This window comes from Mastacembelus armatus, chromosome 16 (assembly GCF_900324485.2).
Source record: "Mastacembelus armatus chromosome 16, fMasArm1.2, whole genome shotgun sequence".
In the NCBI taxonomy this organism is placed as follows: domain Eukaryota; kingdom Metazoa; phylum Chordata; class Actinopteri; order Synbranchiformes; family Mastacembelidae; genus Mastacembelus; species Mastacembelus armatus.
The window spans coordinates 14,863,942-14,884,743 of NC_046648.1; the positions used below are offsets into that span (position 1 = coordinate 14,863,942).

The following is a 20,802-nucleotide window of genomic DNA, read 5'->3' on the forward strand; positions in this document are numbered from 1 at the left end:
AAATTGCAATGTTTTTATTGAGTAAAATGTTTTGATGTGAAAACAGCCTCGTTTTGTGTTTTGTTCTGAGGACATTTTAATACAATCCAACTGTTTGTCTAGTGAATTATGATGTGACTGACATCAAGAAAAATCTGTTGTTAAAGTGATAAATGGGATAGTTTAATACTTGTTTGATACTTTTCACAGTGTTATTATAATATTAATATATGTCTTTTCAAATATCTCCATGTAAGACAACTCCGTATCGTGTGTGAGGTAGACGTGACGCCATTGCGGCTGTCAGGGCTCAGCCAATCAGCGTTCAGTGTGCGGTTCGGCGCTCCAGAATGACACGGAGCCGACGGGTGTGCGTTAAACTATGAACTTCAGCAACTTCACAGTCATCGATTAAGGTGAGTGCGTTTTTCTCCGTTTTTACACTTTAACTTTCATACACGGTTGGGTTTATAGCAGTTTTAAGCAGAGCAGTGGTGTCTTATGTGAGCAGACATGATCCAGTTTGACGACAGTCGGTGGGTGTAGCTCGGACACCACTAGCTGCTTTTAGCATGTATTTGGCTCATCTGCACGGTTGACCAGGTCTGATCCATTAGAGAGCTAAACTGGTAATCATGTCTTATTGTGGTAGCGAAACTCTCTGACACTTCTCTTCTGTGTTGCAACGAAGCTAGCTGCTCTGCGGATAGCTGACGGGTTTGTACACTTGCTTTGCTGCTAGCTAGGGGAGGCTAGTTATGTCAACAAACATGGCAACTTTCTCTGATAACTCAGACCTGGGAAGGTCCTCTTTGGGTTTTCTGACTCATGCACAGCACGGGGGGATTTTTGGCTGTCCGGTTTACTGCTGCACAGCGCGGTCAGCCCCTTTAGGATATTTTCACAGCGTAAATACTGCTGCACCCTTTTCTGGAAGCAGATCGAGCTAAGGGAGAAGTCACTTTCAGCGCCTAGTTATATAACGGTTACAGATTATACGAAGTCAGGATCCAGTTCAGTAGGTCATGACCGGACAGATCCTTTCTCAAGATGCAAATGTCAGGCTTGAAATAAATGCTAACGCTATTTTTAGCAGGGCGCGCGCCACAGCTGGCCAATCGGTGAATCGGTCACCCTTAACCACACTGAGTAGCTGCTAAGGCAGTATTACTGGTCTGTTACTACTACTATTACATTAGGTTATTTTTTACTAATATTAGGTTTGGTAACTATGCAGGTTTCTGCAGAGCCAGTATAACAGGCAGTTAATGAGCAACCAGTTTGAACCAATATGTGAACGGTAGTCAGCTGGGACAGAATGTAAAATTGGGCAAATACCAGAGACTGAACATTATATGAATGAAGTTTTTAAATATGGTTAAATTTTAGGTTGCTGGCCTTTGTGGTGGGTTACCAGGCACCAAATTTCCAAACAGTTGTTGTTTTGAAGGTAGTAATTTAATGCCCTGTTACTTTCAGTCTGTCCCAGCTTTCAAACCTGATTGCATAAACTTTCTGTTTGCACATTCAATGCTTAACGGTGCATTGTAGAAGAGTCTTGTCAAACATACATCCATCTGACTGCTGTGTGTCTAAGCTCTATGTGCCTCTTCAGTAGGTGTGTATACATCAGTGGGGCGTTTTTTGTGTGTGCCTTTAGTGCAAGGACAGCCATGCCTGTGACATCTCAGCTGCTCAGGGGTTTGCCCCATACCAAATTTTTGGCCTCCAGTCTGTTACCATGCCAACAGTACCATTCCCAGTTAATGCTCCTCACTCACCAACCTGCTTCAAGATGGCCGTCCCGCAAGTGGCAGAGTCACCAGAGCTCAAGAAGTTACCAGACAGCTTCAGTGTTGCAGAGCTACATTCTCACACCACCACAGGTCAACTCCATTCTCAAAGCCAACGAGTACAGCTTCAAGGTTTGTGGGGTTGTTTGTGCATACAGACATACTTGCTAGCTCTGCTTTTTAATTTTTCATCCTAACTTGTGGTGTGGTGGCTGTAGGTGCCAGAGTTTGATGGGAAGAATGTGTCATCAGTCATGGGCTTTGAGAGTAATCAGCTCCCAGCCAATGCCCCAATAGAGGACCGTCGCAGCGCAGCCACTTGCCTGCAGACACGAGGAATGCTGCTGGGTGTGTTTGATGGCCATGCTGGCTGTGCCTGTGCACAGGTAAGGTTGACTGTGTTGACATTTTTTATCTATTGTCTAACTCTTTCGTTAAATAATTCCTCCATTGCTTAAAAAACAAACCAAAAAAATTATAATATTATTTCCCATCTAGTGATGTTAAAAATGAGGAAACTATATCTCTGGCTTTACTAAAGTATTAAACATTTACTGTAATAAGTAAGTGATGTTCAAAGGAACAGTCAGTGTTTTCTTTTTTTTTGGGGGGGGGGGTTGTGATCTGATTCTTTAATTTGACCTGCATATTCATCTACAGTATGAGTGTGAGCTGCATGCCTATCACATGATTTATAAAATTTTAGGTTATGAACTATAAACATTTGGCAAGCTTTTACATATGTCAGTATTAACCTGTATATCCTACAAATCACAACTTAACCTAGTGTATATTCTTTTCCATTGACATTAGTTTATCCTGGGAAATGTTTGAATATCAACTCTCCTCCTCTCCGCCAGGCACTGAGTGAGAGGTTGTTTTACTACGTAGCTGTGTCTCTGTTGCCCCACAACACACTGTGTGAGCTTGAGGCAGCAGTGGAGGCTGGCAGAGCCCTCAGCCCCATCCTGCAGTGGCACAAACACCCTAATGACTACTTCAGCAGGGAGGCTCAGAATCTGTACTTCAACAGCCTGCGAACCTACTGGCAGGAGTTAATAGATCTAACCAGGTGAGGACCAGAAAACAAAGCAAAAGAAGCACAATCCTGGGACAGAAAACACAAGTTTTCTAGTTCATTTCACTTGCACTGATTTTTTTTGTCAGAGCTGGAGATGCCAAGGCTGTTGGCCCAATATAGCAATTGCATAATTGTAATCTTTACCCAGTGTTCATGGGCAGAAAACCAGGTGAGGCAATGTGTTTTGATCCACTCACCCAGCAGAAATATATAAATAACACCAACACTGGGTGAGAACAACCCATGGGTTCTGGGTAAAGTTAACCCAACATTGTGTCTGTCATATATTAACCCAGCACCACATCCATTTTTAACCCAATGCTTAAGGCATCGGGAACAATCGTTTTAATATACACAGTCCTGTTTCACTTATGGTCTATGGAGACCCCTGGATTATGTCTTTTGCTTCACACATGCTGTGACCTCTTTTCAGCCCAGGTGAGGCTCCAGATACCCACGAGGCTTTGCTGAGTGCCTTCAAGAGGCTGGACCAAGACATTTCTTTAGAGGCTCAGGTAGGAATAGTAGCTATTGTATTAATGTAATGTATAATGTAATAAAGAGAAGCTCAGATATTCATCTCAAAACCCCGAAACATATGAGGTCCTCTTTTAGCAATGAATAAAACATTAAACAGTGTATTTTACATCAGAAGTTAATTTTTGATTGATTCTATGTTTTAAATTTGCATGAATTTGGCTGTAGCAGTTTTGATTTTCCTATTTTACATTTGGACCTACTTTTCACACTGACAGTATGTCTCACACGTTTACATAAAATTTACAGTTTACAGCATTTGGTCTACATTTGGTGCCGTAACCATATAGTATTAAACAATTAGATGTTCAGGCACATATTCAAGACACCGATCTAAAAATATTTTGCCAGTGTCAGCGTTGTTACCGAATCCAAAGTTCCAGTTACTGATATTCAAGTCTGATTCAAAGTCATTATATTTGCTCCATGTGCAGGACCTGAGTACTGTTTCACTCACCAGGATACATATTGAATATCACCTTTGCCTCGCAGCAGCCATGCATAAATACTTGTGCACATGCTAAACCTATGGTTTAAAGAGGAGCTCAGCTGTCGTTGCTCTGTATGTAATGTGTCTCGATGCTGGAGGCTCACAGTGTTATCATGCAGGTTGGTGACCCGAATGCTTTCCTGCACTACTGGGTTCTGCGAGTGGCTTTTTCGGGAGCAACGGCTTGTGTGGCTCACATTGATGGGCCTGATCTGTATGTACAATATAGTGTTGTGAATGCATGCATACTTTTTAACAAAACAGGTGTTTCCTGGTATAAATAAGTTCTACTAGAAAGTATTCTCATGTTGCCAAATACTTTAAGCATTCTCTTTTTGCCCTGGATCATCCTTACTGTGTTTTAAAAGGTTTATAGCCAATGCAGGAGATGCTCGGGCAGTGCTGGGGGTACAGGAGGAGGATGGTTCTTTCAGGGCGCACACACTCTCTAATGACCACAATGCCCAGAACGAAGATGAGGTGGCTCGGATACGGAGTGAACACCCTGCATCAGAGAGAAAGACGGTCATACGACAGGTACTACACCAGCTAGTCTGCTCTACAGTCTTTATTAAAAACTCATCCCTTCTTTTTGTTGTTGTCTTCTCTTTCTTTTTTTTTTTTGTAACCATAGGACCGGTTGTTGGGTCTCCTCATGCCGTTCCGTGCGTTCGGGGATGTAAAATTCAAGTGGAGTATTGAGCTGCAAAAGCGCGTGTTGGAGTCTGGGCCTGATCAACTCCATGAAAATGAGCATACAAAGTTTATCCCCCCAAACTATCACACGCCACCCTACCTGACCGCAGCGCCTGAGATCACGTACCACAAACTGCGACCACAGGATCGCTTCCTGGTGAGAGAAGAGGCACAGTTTCATCACTTACAAAGACTAATAATAAAAAAGAAAGGGTGCTATATGGTTTTCTTTAGTGAGTATGTGAGTAACTTTGCTTACCGTTTTCTGTCCAGGTGATTGGCTCTGACGGCTTGTGGGAGACCCTTCACAGACAGGAAGTGGTTCGTATTGTTGGGGAGTATTTAACAGGGGTGCACCAGCGTCAGCCGCTCAAAGTCGGAGGCTACAGGGTCACCCTGGGACAAATGCAGGGCCTGCTCGAAGAGAGGAAGGCTCGCTTATCTTCTGCTTTTGAGGACCAGAATTCAGCGACTCACCTGATGCGTCACGCAGTGGGAAACAACGAGTTTGGCACTGTGGATCATGAGAGGCTGTCAAAAATGTTATCTCTACCTGAGGAGCTGGCTCGCATGTACCGCGATGACATCACCATTATCATCGCTCAGTTCAACCCGCATGTGATTGGAGCACAGAGACAGGAAGGGCAGTCCTGAGCTGTACACAAGCCGTCCACTGATGTAATGCTGATGAGAAAACACATTTACATTAAACGCTGGGACACTCTGGAACAATAGGCCATACTAAGAAAATATCTGTCCATCAGTCTGAATTAATTAGTTTTCTTATTAGTTTAATCCTATTTATGTAAATAATTTGTTAGCTTATATGAAGCACCACAGAAGATTTGGTCCCTTGTGAAGTGAAAGGAGCTCTGTTAAAACTGTCCGGTTAAAACTGGAAAGTATTTATGCTGCCAACATTTTCTGGCAACCATTTAATAACATTTCTCCTCATGGCATGAAGACATTGTTATACACTTTTTTTTTTTTTTGTGCCAAAAATTTCTGCCACCTTATCTACTCATAGATTCTGCAGGATTGAAATGACGGAAATTCCAAACAGGGTGAAGTTTGGGACTTGACAAGTGAAGAGGCCTTGCAGGACTGACACGTCCTGCTTTTTTCTGATCTGGACTCTACCTGGGGTTTGTCTTGAAAACACTGCACTCTCTTTCTCTGCACCCAAGGCACAATTTCCTTCACCTTCTATGATGCTTCTGTACCTGAGAGACTGATCTTATGACAGAAGACTGTTGAATCCATTTGTTTTTACTTTTTTGTGTGCCATTGTAGAAGATATAGTCTTAGTACTGCCCAAACACACTTTTTGTTCTTTATTTACAGTTTAGATGATGTTCTCCACTCCAGCTCACTGGATTTCAAATCAAACAGTAGCTGTCAGATTAAAGTGTAGGTCAGAGATAGATTTGGTGAAAGGTCAGACTTTACTCTGTCGTTCTGTTACAAAAACTTAAACCTTCAGACTTTTCAAACAGCTTCAAATGAAACAGCCTGATTAACGATTGGTCTGACTGCTCACAACACATTTTGAGCCAGCACTAACCTGTAAAGGGGGGAATAGAGGTCGACTTTGCTTCGTTTTAAATACTCATCATCCAAAAAGGTTGGGAACCACTGAAATATTGATTGTTTTGAAATGAAATCTGCTGCATTGCAGTACAAGGCAAAAACAAAACAGCCTAAATATTTACCGACAGAACTGTATTTGAACAAGTCTTGAACTCCTACTTGCAGCATTGCACCAACACAGGTAAACTGATTTATACCTGGACTTTCTGTAACAGTCTCACTTGACTATTGTGATACGTCTCTGCTAAAATGACTAATGTTTAAAAGTAAAGTGTTCTCCATTTTATAACCTTGCTTTGTTAGAGTGAAGTAGAATAAAAGTCAGTGAGTTGCTAGTAAACAGAACTTTAACATAGTTATGACATCTGTTTGCAGCTGTGAAGCTTCTGTTTTTCAGTGGGTGAGTTGTAGGGTTTTTTTTTGTTTGTTTTTTGTTTTATTGACAGGTCATCATTTTGTTTCAGTTTGGAATTTTATGAAGAGAGAAGCAGAACAGTGTCCTGATAATTTCCGGCTAAACGCTAATCACAGGCCGTAGCTGTGTGTTTAAGTGTATTTAGGTCCAGACTGGTAGAATAGACACTTGAAAGAAGCTGTTTAAAGTTTAATTATTCAGCTTTCACATTATGTTACATGTTTATCTGATGTATATATAATTGTATGTTTTTGTATATAGGTTTAATAAATCCTGAATTACACAGCACCTGGTAGTTGAGTTGTTGTATGTTTTAGTGTTCACCACACTAGGAGAGATCTCTGGGAGGGTCAGTGTGACTTGGGTTGAAAGGATGATGGTCACTGCAGCCCTGGTTGGTGATGCGGCTGTTGTCACTGCTGAATACACATAAGTGAGTTCAGTGTAACACACGACAGTCAGGGACAGTCACTTCACCACTAGATGATGCTGCAGTATCAGTAAGGTGAAGTGTTAAACTCTGAACCATACCAGAGCTGAAAAAACCATCAAGTTGATATTTTTGTCTATTTTATATAATGTAAACATTTAAAAATACAACCTTTAGTTAAAATGAAGAACAAATGAAATGTCTTCATAGCGAAGGTATAATTGTTATACCTCTATACAGTTTATATTATAAACTGTTACATACATTCTATTTGACCAAATTTTAAGTTTCAAATCTTTAAAGGTTGGGAAAAGTAACTAATTATTACCTTCATTCTGTTTTCTTAATAGATGTTATTTAAAAATGAACCAACTATACATATGTTCCAGTATGCGGTAACTTCTCCTGAACCTTCATCACTAAGCTGATCACCATGACCAAGTTGACTGTGAGTACAGGAATCAACACAAAAGAAGAAGAAAATAACAAATCTGCTTTAAAACAGCAGAAATAAAACAGTATACTGAGGAGAAAACACCCCAATAAATTCTTTTGTGTTAACTGTGATCAAAACTTCATATAGTTCCAGGTAACAACTCTGTCACTGGTGTAATTAAACCCTGAACATTGCAGCCTGTTGATAGTATTGTTACTTGAGATCAAATCCTGATATAGGGTCATTAATAAAGTTCAGGAAAAATAACAAAACACACTTTTATTATTTTATTTCCTGGAGTAATACTGTGCAAATGTGCAACTCTTTCTATTGTTTTATAATAGATGGAACTGAGGAGTTACATGATTACAGACGTTCTCCGTTAAGGCTTGTTAACACTGACACATTTAGAAGAGTGTACCCAACCTCTGCGGTTGGCTCCAGCAACCCTGGATGTACAGGGATAAGAGATCAATGACACTGGGGTGTTTGGTTAATAAGAGATATTCATTTGGTTTACTGGAAATAAACACTTCCATATAATATTTTGGTCCCATAGATGTCTCATTTCCGCTGTAGCACATTTTCCAGGACCAGTTTGTAACTAAGTGACACTTGTTTATGGAATCTATTTACATGCTTGTACTTGGGACTGCGAGATTAAGACAGGAGCTGTAAAAAAAAAAGTTTCTGAGTCCCACATAATCAAACTGAGTCTTTGATATACAATATTACAACAGGGTACAACTACAGCTACAACCAATTAAATCAAAGTTATCCACCATTAGAGGACGTCACAACTTGTCAGGATTGCAGTGCAATAGTCTTTAACACATATGTGATTTCAATAGGCTTAATATATATATTTTAAATAATTTCAGTCCTTTGACAAAATCATTACATTTTACAATGCACATGGACTGACTAGTTGTAGCTTATATGTGTAAATAGAAGAAAGGTTCACTTCTCCTGTGCTGATTACTATGAATTATCAGTTTAATAACTGGACATAATGAAAAAATACAAATAGTTTAATTTATCCTGAGGATGAATTGTATTACAATCAATAGGCTGAAAAATTCTGACTTTTGGAAACATGGATGTTTTATGCAGTACAGAACTATTTTGAGTGTGGTGTCGATCCTTTAGTACTTCTATATTAGGATAAGAGTGTTCTCCTGTCTGCATGGTGAAAGTGAGATTTGATAGCTAGATCATCCATCAGACAGTTTATCCTCCCAGTCTCTCTTCCACCTCTTCTCTTCTGTTCCTTAACTTTTCAACTTCTACCACCAGCGCTCCAGGACTCTCCATGCATGTGTGTGTGTTATGGTTGTTGTGGAAAGTGTTGCTAGGTTACAGGCAAAGAGAAAGTGCAGATATAAACACTGGAGCGGTTCCATGTTGAGTTTGTCACTATGAGGCAGTAGCTCCTGTGCTTCTGACTCCACTGTCCTGTTTGGCTCCAGCGGGTCATTCGATGACTCATCCTAAACACACACACACATGATAACTCACAAACGTGCCACATGGACTGGAAGGATGCGGGGTCACAGCAACACATGTAGCACCCACATTCAACCTGTGTTTTTCCACTCTGAGTGTATTTTGTGTGTGTGCTGTGTGCTGTGCTGTGGACTCATTGTGCTGCATGAAAGCCCACAATGATGCCATCGTTCTTTCAGCACTGATAACAATCTGTGGCTTCTCTCCCACTGTTACAGAAATGACTCAGTCCATCGCTCTCGGTACTATGGCCTTGAGGGAGGGAGGGAGTTAAGGGGGAGAGAAAAATAAGGATGCGACTATAAATGTTAGTCAGAAATCTGACTAGAAGTTTACCTGAAGAAAGACAGCACAGTGAAAGTTGTATGTATTAAGCTCATGTCTTTTGTCACAAATCACATGCACCCACACAGGCAAAAACATGGCAGACGTGCACAATGATGATGTGTTCCCAGTGTTTATCAAGAAGGAGAGCCGTGATTGCTCATTACAAAACAGTCATTGCCGTGACAACAGTGACAGTCAAGGTTTTGATGTTGAAGAAATTTGTAGCAGTTACACAATACAAAACAATCAACAATTTGCTGTTAAATTCAAACAGAGGAAACACAAAACAACTTCTGGGCCAAATACTAAATGAATGGAATTGCTAATGAAGCAACCAAAATGTGGGAGTTACATCTTAATAAATTAGGTTGACAACTTGCATACAGTAAATAAATGATTAGCTTGGGAGGAGGCGACAGTTTAATTAAACATTACGATCAGCTCTCCCATGTAAATAAAATAAGCTAAAAGAAATGTGTGTGTGTGTGTGTGTTTATTTATGTGTGTGTGTATCGATCTTTGTGAAGACAAATTTGAGCTTTAGATCATGAAAATGTGAATATATTTAGAAAGTTTATTTGAAAGCTATGTGTTCACTGATTAACACAAAAAATACACACACACGCACACACACAAATATATATATAACAGCATGTATATTCCTAATTCAGGATCTTCCTCTCTTCCTCCCCAGTCAGGGCTTGATTCTTCTTGTCCCTTTTATTTATGCGTTTGACTACTATGATGAAGATAATCACTGCAAAAAGACAAAAATAGGGGTAAAAGTATAGCAGGGAACAAAGTGAACTCCAGTATAATAGCTACTGCACTGTGTGTGAGTTGGTTTTATGACCTAGCCCTCTATCATGACATTTGTCAGGCTTACCACAGAATCCCAGAGTACCAGCCAAAATCCCGATGGTGGGTCCCATTCCATAGTTGAAGTCACGTTTTTCTGGTGCCATGTAGCAGTAGCCCAGCTCTGTACAGTTACAAACTCTCACTGGCATGTAGCAGGGAGAGAGCAACACACAATTTAAACCTTTATCAGAGATATGTCACAGAGCGAAGTGTTCATGTTGGCATTTAGAAGATAAGACTGAGGGTAGTATCTGTATCAAATCTCACAAAGTCACAAACTACCAATGTGTTGGATTAAATCTTTTATCGTCATATAAAGTATATTCATTTTTTTCTTTGTTTTTTTTTTTTGCATTAGGTTTTGGTTAGGCAGGAAAAATTGTTATGTGGATTAATTTTTGTTGGCCAGACTTATCCTTTAAGCTTAACTTAAAGTATTAACTCACCCTTAAACGGCTGTGTTACTCCCATGCCTGCATTGTCTTTAATGTTAATGGGCAGTGTGAAGGTTTTATCTTCAGTTGGTGTTTTCTTCAGGGTCAGTTTAGCTGTTGTATCTTCATAACACACACAGGACAAGGAAAAATGTCATTGTCTGTGAAAATACAAATTCTGTAATATGCTGCAGACAGTGTTAGCATACCATCAATACTGGTCAGGTCCCAGTTGGGGGATTTCTTGTCAAAGGCCAAAGTGAAGGTGAAGGGTCGGGAGAAGGGGGCACTGTCTTCATCTTGGGCCTTGATGATGACAGGTTCGAGATTCTTTACACAGATGAAGGCCTGGGTCTCTGTCAGTTTGGGGATGTTGTCGTTCACGTCCAGCAGCCTCACAAACAGGACACGCTCAGAAAACATCTCTGGGTTTTCTGGAAATCAGAGAATATGAAAGAGATTTCCTGACCCAAGGCAAATAGTGGTTAGGTTTTAAAGGTCATTGACAGATTATAGTTTTCCTAACATCAACAGTATTATTACTATATTAAAACAATTAAAGGTATAAATCCACTATTATATTTTCTGTCAGGACGGCATCTACCTCACCTCCTCTATTGGCTGTTATACTCTCAGCCAGTATTGATTCAGAAAGTGTGTGGCATACATGACAAATGAAAAGCTGCTGTGTGTCCCTGTATTATCTGACCCTTCTCAAAGGCAGTGACAGTGACTTCAAAAGCCTCCAGGGTCTCTCTGTCCAGCTTTTCTTTAGTCTTGATCTGTCCTGTGGCAGCATCGATCTCCAGCCAGCCCTGAGTGTCACCGTCCAACTTGAAACTGCACCACACACAACAGTAATCACACACAAAGCCACACTCACATATTATCCATGATACAGCAGTCAGTAGTCTGGTTTGTGTGCACGTGATCGCCAATCAACCAGTGCTTATATAACAGAAACAGTGTCGGTGAGGTCCCCCCGCAGGTTTCTAATGTCTGGATTTGTATTTACAGCTCGCAACCATCATGCAGTTACTGCAGCCAAAGAAAAACTACATTTTAACAAAGGACTGTGGGAGGTGCTGGATGGAGCTGACGGACACAAGCAAAGAACATGGTTATATGTAACAGACATGCAAACGCACTCCTAAGCATACTTCTGTCTTTTCATTAATTTTTTCTAAGGGAAGCAAGAGTAAGTAATTTCTGTCAACATTTGTCTTATAACAATCCTTTATACTTTCTGACTGTGCTGCTCTGTTTATGGAAATCAGCTCATGTTACATTCAGTATTTATTGATGACATTCATCTTTAAAAATGGGACACAATATACATACTTTTATTTTAAGAGAAAGGCACAGTTATTTCCTCCAGCAAACATGGCATTTGCTGCTTGATCCTGCCTGTATTGTGTATCTCTGTTGTATCATGGACTGTCTTTTACCAAGTCGCCTCTTCTGCACAGCTACTGAACCTAAAGCAGTTTTGACTGTGATGTTGAGCAGCCTGATTTTGTTTACCTGATTTCTTTGCCCTCTGGGTCCTTCGCCTCCACAGTGAGCAAAACTGATCCTGTGCTGGTGTTTTCCGGTACAGTCACATGGAGTGTGTCCAGGATGAACTCTGGTGCCTCGTCTACATCAGTGACAGACACAGAGACGAAGGCTGTTGATTTGCTGTCATACTTCAGGCCTTTCTTCAGGGGCTCGGGGTTACGAGCATCAATCTGGAGGATATAGGTGGGAGAGGACTCAAAGTCCAGAGGCTGTTAGGAGAGAGGCAGATTGGTTAGCAGAGAAAAGTGAAGCAATGGCCACAACATACAGTAGGTGGGATGCTCTTAGTCCTTTGGGTGCACACACTCACTCAAAAGACTGAGATATTTAGAAGCATTGCTGAAAAAAATGTGTCAATATTGAATATGTCTAATTCATTTGAAGGAATTTTAATAATTTCACATAAACCTCTTATAAGAGGTGATAGATATCACACAAATATAAAACAAAAAGTATACATTTCATAGCATATGGGACCTTGAATGTTTCAGCAAACAAACTCACGATGAGCTGTATGACATCATAAGCATTTCTTAATGTGAGAGTTGCAGAGAATGAAGTTACTGTACCTTAGCTGTAACCAAGTGGCCAACGCCGTCACCGTTTGTTTCCACAGTGAAAACATCATCATAATTGCCAGCAGAGATATGGAACTCAATGAGTGAGCTGCCGCTGCCTGGTTCATCAGCATCTGATGCTGTGATGGTCAGCACTGTGTGTCCAACAGGGGTGTCCTCTACAAGAGTGTGGTTGCCATACTGCGCACAGACACACACCAACTCAGAAACATGAAGAAAATTTGGGTGAGAAATAAGAGTCAAGTGACAAATCTAAATACTTACATCATTCTTCTCAAACAGGGGCACCTCGTTGTTGATGTCAATGACCTTGATGATGACTTTACAATATGTGCTGAAAGCTGTGAGACAAAGAGATGTGAGTACCACATCTTGGAGCCAAAGCTGACTCACATGTGCCTACAGGTGTGTTTCATCATATGGTATGTGCGTGTTACCTGGGTCGTTGACTCTGACTGTGAGGTTGAAGACCTCCTGGTCTTTTCGCCGCAACGAGCGCAGTGCCTGGATTCTTCCAGAGGCAGCATCGATGGAGAAGGCGTTGGGTGTGGTGGGTGGATTCTGGGACATGATAGTGTAAGTCAGCTGAGCATTCAGTGTCCCGGCTTCATCGTCGTCATTGGCCAACAGCTGTCCCACCAGGTTGCCTGAAACCACAATAAGCAGAAATGTATTTGATATGTGTCAATTTTACACTTATTTCCACTTGACATACTAGACTTCATAGGACTTAAAAAATTATTCATTTTTTGTAGAATTAAGATTGTTATGATGGATGAACCATGCTCTGAATGTACATGTGATCAGTCATGGATCACCTAAACACTACTCATTCTCCACTGCATGTAGGAGTAAGTTATGTGATGAATGTTTACTAATCACACTTATCTAAGATTTTTCTAAGATTTCTCAACCAACTAACTTGGTTCTTTAGAGATTTCTTTATTGTAAATCTTTTAAGTTTATTAAATATAAGCAGAGAAAGAACCAAAATATCATGTTATAATCCTACACATATCTTACCTACGGGTTCATCCTCCTGAAGCTCAAATACACTCTCTTCATTTTCACATACTGGTTTTTTGTCATTCACATCCTCCACTAAGACTTGAATCTCCATAGGAGGATCCACCTCTCTGTCATTCTTATCCCGAGCAAACACCACCAGGATGTACTGAATTTAGAATAAACAGATGTTTAAGAATAACACCCAAAAGTTCATCCGTATTTCTGTGTGAGTTAAGACAGTTTTATTGTGCAAATTAAGCCTGTATCTTGTACCATGTCCTTCTCTTCTCTGTCCAGCGGCTCTGTTAGGAGTATTTCTCCATCTTCTGTTACCTGGAAGGGAAATTTCAGCTGACGCTCTTTCTGGAATAAACTGTAGATGGCATCAGGGTCATTAGACTGGACCTGGAGCCAGAGAGAGGTGAAGAAGCCAGAGTGAAATAGTTAATTACTGGACATAAAGTAGATATGATGACTATTTGAACTTGTACATGAACTTCGCATGGTTCTGGCTTGTATATTCCACCACACCTTTGTGATGATCATTGGATAATTTTCCTCTAAGTGCTCTTTAACAGTTATTGGTCCGGGATTGATCCATAGGTTTTGCTGCACAATGATATGAACTCTGGCGTTTCCACTCAGTGCGGTGTCTGACCCTCCTCCCAGGTCCTGCACACGCACTAACAGGGTGTAGTCTGGGTCCTCCAGGGCGTCCATGTTCCTCCTCCTCATCTCTGACACCAGAGAAGAAGGTAAAACTTGGATTTAGTCATTGAACAGGCAAAAAAGGAAAAGTTTAGCTAGCTGAATATCAACATTTCAGTCACATGGATTTGGCTTAACCACTTTCCCTTGATGAACTCTTCAGCTCAACACCCAATAAATCACTCTACCATCACTAATCGCTGACAGTTGTTTATTCATTACAGGCAGTGTTTTTCTACATTACATCCATGATTCTGTGTCATTAAATGCTCTTAGCTGGAAGTTTAATACACACCACAAATGACTGGGATCCCTCCAGGATGACTTTTAAGGTTTTAGAAACAGACACGTTGCAATATAGTGTAAGTAAGTAAGTAAAAAAAACAATATTTCCTAATAAATCAATTTATCATTTGAGTTATAAAAAGTCAGAAAATTTCCAGTGACACATTCTTAGAGCCCAAAGTGATGCCTTGTATGGTTTGACTGGCTGTCCAAAGAACTTCACTTTTCTATCATGGATGCCAAAGATAACCAGAAATTATTGGTATCTGTGAAGATGGAACAAGCTAATTTTTGCATTTCACAATATACTGTCAAAATAGCTGATCATTTCCTGTCAGTTCACTAGTTTATTAATACATGCCCAATGGTTAGACGTTCTGGATACTGTATGTCTGGACACAAACCTGCCCTCTGTACACAGATGAAGAAGGGATTGTCTTCAAAAGGGATCTTCTGTAATGGACAGTAATCAGTAAACTTTTTCTTCAGAGTGTCAATGCTCTGATCTTCTCCCCTGCTGTACTGAATGCCTTCTCTGGCCTTCAGCATCCGTTCCCCTATTGAAGGGCACACACACACACATCAAATATTGTTCAAATATTCACACAAATTTCATTTGCATTCTGACAATGATCAGTTGTGTGAATGTCACTGGACTCTGCCGTTTGAGAAACACTTTACCTCACCGATGTGAACAGGCATTTTCAAACTCACTCATTCACATGTTCCCAGTAATCAGTGATCAACATCACGCAACACATTTAGGCAATCTGCCTCCAATCTGTGTTAATCTTGAGCACACAAGATGAGCTGTGTAATCAGGGTTTACAGTGGCTATACTGCCAGATTACAGGCAGAGATGGGCAGATTATGGACTTTCCCCCAGATGTTGCACCCTCTCCTGAGCGTTTATGTTTGGATGTGTGTGTACAGGTTTGCGTGTGCGCTACCTTCTTCTGTGGTGGAGATCTCTCCAGTTTTGGGGTTGATCTGGAACAGGAGAGTGCCATGTTTGTTGGGGATCTGGCTTATCAGGCTGTAGTGCAGATCAGCGTTGGGAGTCTCTGGGTCATCATGATCCAACGCAAACACTCGAGTAAATGGGACACCTGGAAAAACAGATAGAACTGTGAGACGTCGGCCTGAGTAATTCAAAACAGAGAAGTGTAATGATTGGATCACAGTTCACAAAAAACATATAGAAATACTACTTAATCCATATGCGATCCTAGTGTAGTCTCTTTGACAAATTATTACAAAAGATTATATAAAGATTCCTTTTCACGATTAACTTATTGTATCTCAATAAATTTCATTGCAGGACGATTTTTAATAAACTAAAATTAATTAAACTTAGAGGGTAGGGAAATACTTGAGGGCATCCATTACTGTTACATTTGATGGATTGTTTATGCTGAAAAGTCATATACTCTATGCTGTTACAACCACAATAATTTTTCCTTGGCCACTGGACATATTTTCAAGTTTGCCACTGGTATTTTTAACAGCTTTCTGTAGATGTGTTTCCCCTCCTTTTTTTTTTAACACACACCTGCTACATTGTTTTCTCTAACCAAGGCTTTATAGTCACTCTGGTTGAAGTATGGAGCATTGTTGTTGACATCCAACACATTTATGATCACATTGACTGGACCCTCCACCACTTCATTATCTGCCAGCGCCTCCACCTGGATGTGTTCACACATACACAATACTGTATAAATACACTTTAAATTGTTACTGCACTGCATGATATATATTTTTGTGTGTTTGTAAGAAGAAAAGAAGACCACAGTACCATGATTATGTAATGGTCATCTTGGGACCAGTCCAGCGGCTTCTCCAGGTACAGCCACCCATCCTTTGAGATCTGAATTTCTTGGTTGCCTTCCCCACTCAGCCTGAAATTATTTACACCTGGATGGGTCACCTGAAACTACAGGGTGAAAGATTGACAGGAAAGAGAAAATTAGGAGAATTGAACTTGAAGATTCATTTGTGGCCTTTTAAAACTTTGATCACAGACAAAGGAGTTAAAATAGTTACATTCTTTTAAAAAATGGAGTTACTGGTCAGACATTTTAAAATACTTTTTTTTTTTTTACCTCTTTGGCCTCAAACATCTATCCATCCATCCATCCATTATCTATATCCGCTTATTCCTAACCATGGTCATGGGGATCTGCTACACCCTGGACAGGTCAACAGTTCATTGCTGGGCCACATAGAAACAAACAGCCACTCACACTCACTCCTATGGGCAATTTAGTCACCAATCAACCTGACATACATGTTTTTGACTGTGGGAGGGAACCTGAGTACCCATGGAAGCACGGGGAGAACATGCAAACTCCACACAGAAAGGCCCCTGCCTGGTTGTGAACCTGGGATCTTCTTGCTGTGAGGCGACAGTGCTAACATCTAAGCCTGGTCTCAAATATTTACTTAAAATTAAATAAAAACCTGTGAGACATTTAGAGGTGAAATCACTGATGGAACTGCTCATACACATCTGAAACATGTCACAAGGTGACTTTTTTGTGACGGGTTTTGTCTCACATTTTAAAAATGTTTACTTAAAAAAGTGAGTAGTAACCAGAGCTGTCAAATAAACTAAATACACTGACGTAAAAAGTACAATATTTTCCTCTTAAAATGTAGTTAAATAGAAGTATGAAGTAGCACAATATGGAAATACTTTCCAGTGTCTAACACTGCTGTCATGTGTGTGTAATACCTGGTAAATGGGATATGGTACTGGTGTGCCCTCTGGCACATCCAGCTCTGTGTTCACAAACGGGCCCTTCTTTTCCTCCAGATCCTTTCCACCAGCCTATCAGAGTACAGAAACAGAGGTCATAGGTAACTGACTGTGGTACAGGCAGAAAATGAATTTCATGCCCATATTTGCCCTTTTTACTTTAGTGAAGGAGAGTAAAGTCTACAGACAAAAGATTAACACCTTGATTACCTTGCTTGATACAAAAGATTGTATATTCCACCATTGAATGTCACTAACTTTGTGCTCTCTGTCTCTCCCTTAGTTTGTGCTCTCTCCCTCTCTCTCTGTTCTCTCTCTGTACCTTCTGCAGGTGTTCCTGGTCCTGGAGCTGTATATTGCTGATGTACAGTTACTGGCCCCACCAACCTACAGTGTCTATTTGTTGTTTATTGTTGCTGTTCTTTTCTCTCTGCTCTATCCACTCACCCCAACCGGTCGAGGCAGGTGGCTGCCCAAACTGAGCCCTGTTCTGCTGGAGGTTTTTTCTTCTGTTAAAGGGAGTTTTTCCTCTCCACTGTCGCCAAGTGCTTGCTCATAAGGGATTTGTTGTTTTTTTTTAATTAACACTAAGGTTAATACTGTTACAATTCCATTTAGCAATTTAAATAAGTTATTTAATGTTTCCTGCACAAAATGACTTAACCTTGCAGACTCTGACATTTTCTTTGTACAAGAGGCTTCAAACACTTTGACGCACCAAACATCCCCCAGCAAAATATGAATGTAGATGAATAAATCTGAGCATTAATCCACATTGACAGTTTCACAGACCTTTAACAGGTTCATGCATTTGGGTATTTTCTATAAATATGTATTGAAGGATTGCAGCAGCAGTTGGCAGTAGTTGTACTCACAATGCCGAACAGAAGTGGGAGCAACAACAGATGCACCATGGGTGTCATGATCACAGTCTGGGAAGGAAGAGGAATAGGTGGAGGAGGAGGAGATATGGGGAATATAAGGTTGAAAAATGGTGAAGGAGGTTGAGGAGGCAGAGGCATTACACATTTTATTTTTACAAATTGCCCATTTAAATGTTTACAAGTGATGATATTAACTGTAACCTTCAGGTAAATTCATATCTCAGCTTGTAGAAACATGAAAAATGCAGGTGATTTATTGCTACTCCATCCATGTAGAAACAATTAAACCCAGCGTGCATGTGAACTGACTCACAAAGACAAGACCTTGGTCAAGAAAGTCTGCTCTCTTCAGAATCCACACATGAACATGATATCTTCCTCTGCCTCATACATCAAGCTGAATGAGAACTTTAAATTCCTTATATGTGTGGCTCCACCTACATGACCAGGTCATATCACCATCCAATGTGAGTGCACAGTGAAAAACTGTTAGATCTCTAGTTAGAGCTTTGATGCAGTAAATAAGTAATATAGGTGATTGTTGCTCAGGCCTGTTTCCGCTTCTGTCATTCAGGTCCCAGTTTGTGTGAATTTGAAACTAACACTCAGAGGTCATTGAGTCCAATGATTTTACAATACATGGCAGTCTTGAAAGTATGTGTGTGTGCAGGAGTGGGGTTTAAGAAAGCTTTTGTGTTTAAAAAGAACAACAAATAACACAGTTACTGACTGTAACTCAAAAATAGCATAATAGAAGATGAAATTAACATTTTTGTATCATACACTTTGCCTTTACTGTGCAACAGTCTCTTTGATGTGTCTCAAAAACTCTTGTCACAAAGTAGTTGATTGAATCACCATTATTCGTGACACTGGATTATCACATAAAATACAATTGACACTACTGTAGACATACCATATTTACACACAAACGCTATGTGTAGCACACTTAACAGGAACATAATGATGATTGACAAAGTCTGAGATTTCCTGGAAAGAAGGCTGACTTCAGCCACCTCAGAAAGTGAAGGTGACATTGACCTGTGGCTAATGACCTTTTTGCTGCACACAGCACTTTTAATGCTATCACTGCAAACCAAAACTTCTTATGAGCGAAACACAAACTTGACCTTAATATACTGATTTGTTTATACCATGTATAAGTTTTGGCCCTGTGTTGAATACTACCTCTGCTGACTGGCATAGGTTTAACAAGTCAATGCTGCATAGAAAAATCAACTTACAATGATTCCATAGTGATCCAGTCAGGAAATAGCTATGTAAATGAAAAAACCTTTAGGTGAAATTTCAGCAGCTGTGATATCAAATCTAGTGTCTCATATAGACAGTTTCGACTCCCAGGCACAGAAGAATAAGAAGCCACAAGGAAGCAATGGTTGGTTGTTAGATATGCCAACACCTGACACAAAGGTCCCTCCAAAGTCAAGTCAAGATCACAGAACAACAAACTTTAAGAATCTGACATCCTCAACACACAGCCTATCACAACCAATAGAGGCAGTTTTGTTTGTATGTTCAGACACCGCAAAATACCCAACAACTCTAAAAATTGGGAAAATAGAGAGTGAGGAGACTTACCTTACTGGAGAAATCAAGTGAGAGATCAAGTGAGTCAGTCCTCAGACTTCAGTGAAGATCTGTGAAGCCCCATCCTGTCTGGTCAAACGTTAACCAGTGTGTTAACCATCAATGTTTTATTGGATCTAATCATTGTCTAATCACCCTGCCTTCTTGTGAGGCCAACCAATGGCAGGGTAGGCAGCTGAGAAGAGAGGGAATAAAAAGAACAGGCTAATGATATGCACAATACTGTACAACACAAATCCATTACAACCAATATCAATTATTGATTTACCATAAATACTAAAATGGTTATAGTTTGAACATTATTTGTGTTACTGTTTTCAAACAAACAGATCGAAAGAATCTCAAAGCAATAGTAAACATTTTTACATTTTAGATTACAATTGTGTAAACAGCACATAATTATTCCAAGAACAAAAGGATGAATCATTATGGGTCAAATCTGTCAAAAATCTGCTCTCCAGTGTATAAGTTTCTAATTTCCCCTTGGACTTTGACCTCTGCACTGTTTCTTGTCAGATTTTCCATTAGAGGCTGTGCTTGATAAGGAACTCTGTGTGTGTGTGTGTAGACAACAGTACTAACAGATTACACCACCCATCCACTGTTTCATATGAATGCAAAGCTATGGGGTCATCCAGGTGATTTAGCAGATCGAGGCACATACCCTGAAACTGTTAAACAGCAGATTTGATTCCAGCTCATCACCTTAATTATTGCTAAATTTTCCCATTTCTAAGAAGCATAAAATATGTCAGAAAAGGAGTTAAAGTCAACTTTAAAACAATCTTCAACTTTACCTGAATTTTGGATTATTTTTCACACATCTTGGGCTGAG

General features: G+C 40.2%; 2 protein-coding genes across 3 annotated transcripts; one reads left to right on the forward strand and one right to left on the reverse strand.

The window, feature by feature from the left end:
- The first annotated feature begins 272 nt into the window (after positions 1-272).
- On the forward strand, positions 273-6,869 carry pdp1 (pyruvate dehydrogenase phosphatase catalytic subunit 1). Of its 2 annotated transcripts, XM_033325599.1 has the most exons (10): positions 342-395; positions 1,369-1,429; positions 1,640-1,904; positions 1,991-2,158; positions 2,633-2,844; positions 3,287-3,368; positions 4,000-4,094; positions 4,249-4,417; positions 4,515-4,733; positions 4,850-6,869. In XM_033325599.1, exons 3-10 carry the CDS (start codon positions 1,653-1,655, stop codon positions 5,228-5,230), a joined length of 1,578 nt encoding a protein of 525 aa, XP_033181490.1. In that variant the 5' UTR covers positions 342-395; positions 1,369-1,429; positions 1,640-1,652; the 3' UTR covers positions 5,231-6,869. The 2 variants fall into 2 exon arrangements, with proteins under 2 accessions (XP_026172537.1, XP_033181490.1); XM_026316752.1 differs by lacking the exon at positions 1,369-1,429 and having other exon boundaries at positions 273-395.
- A 2,525-nt stretch (positions 6,870-9,394) lies between these two features.
- cdh17 (cadherin 17, LI cadherin (liver-intestine)) lies at positions 9,395-20,061 on the reverse strand. The gene is made up of 19 exons (XM_026316750.1): positions 19,959-20,061; positions 18,351-18,407; positions 17,452-17,547; positions 16,513-16,650; positions 16,267-16,402; positions 15,665-15,823; positions 15,119-15,271; positions 14,253-14,458; positions 13,995-14,126; positions 13,737-13,887; positions 13,151-13,360; positions 12,978-13,054; positions 12,705-12,893; positions 12,100-12,344; positions 11,285-11,415; positions 10,785-11,009; positions 10,588-10,698; positions 10,167-10,283; positions 9,395-10,037 (listed from the first exon to the last, which is right to left on the reverse strand). Exons 2-19 carry the CDS (start codon positions 18,396-18,398, stop codon positions 9,943-9,945), a joined length of 2,619 nt encoding a protein of 872 aa, XP_026172535.1. The 5' UTR covers positions 18,399-18,407; positions 19,959-20,061; the 3' UTR covers positions 9,395-9,942.
- Between the last annotated feature and the right edge of the window lie 741 nt (positions 20,062-20,802).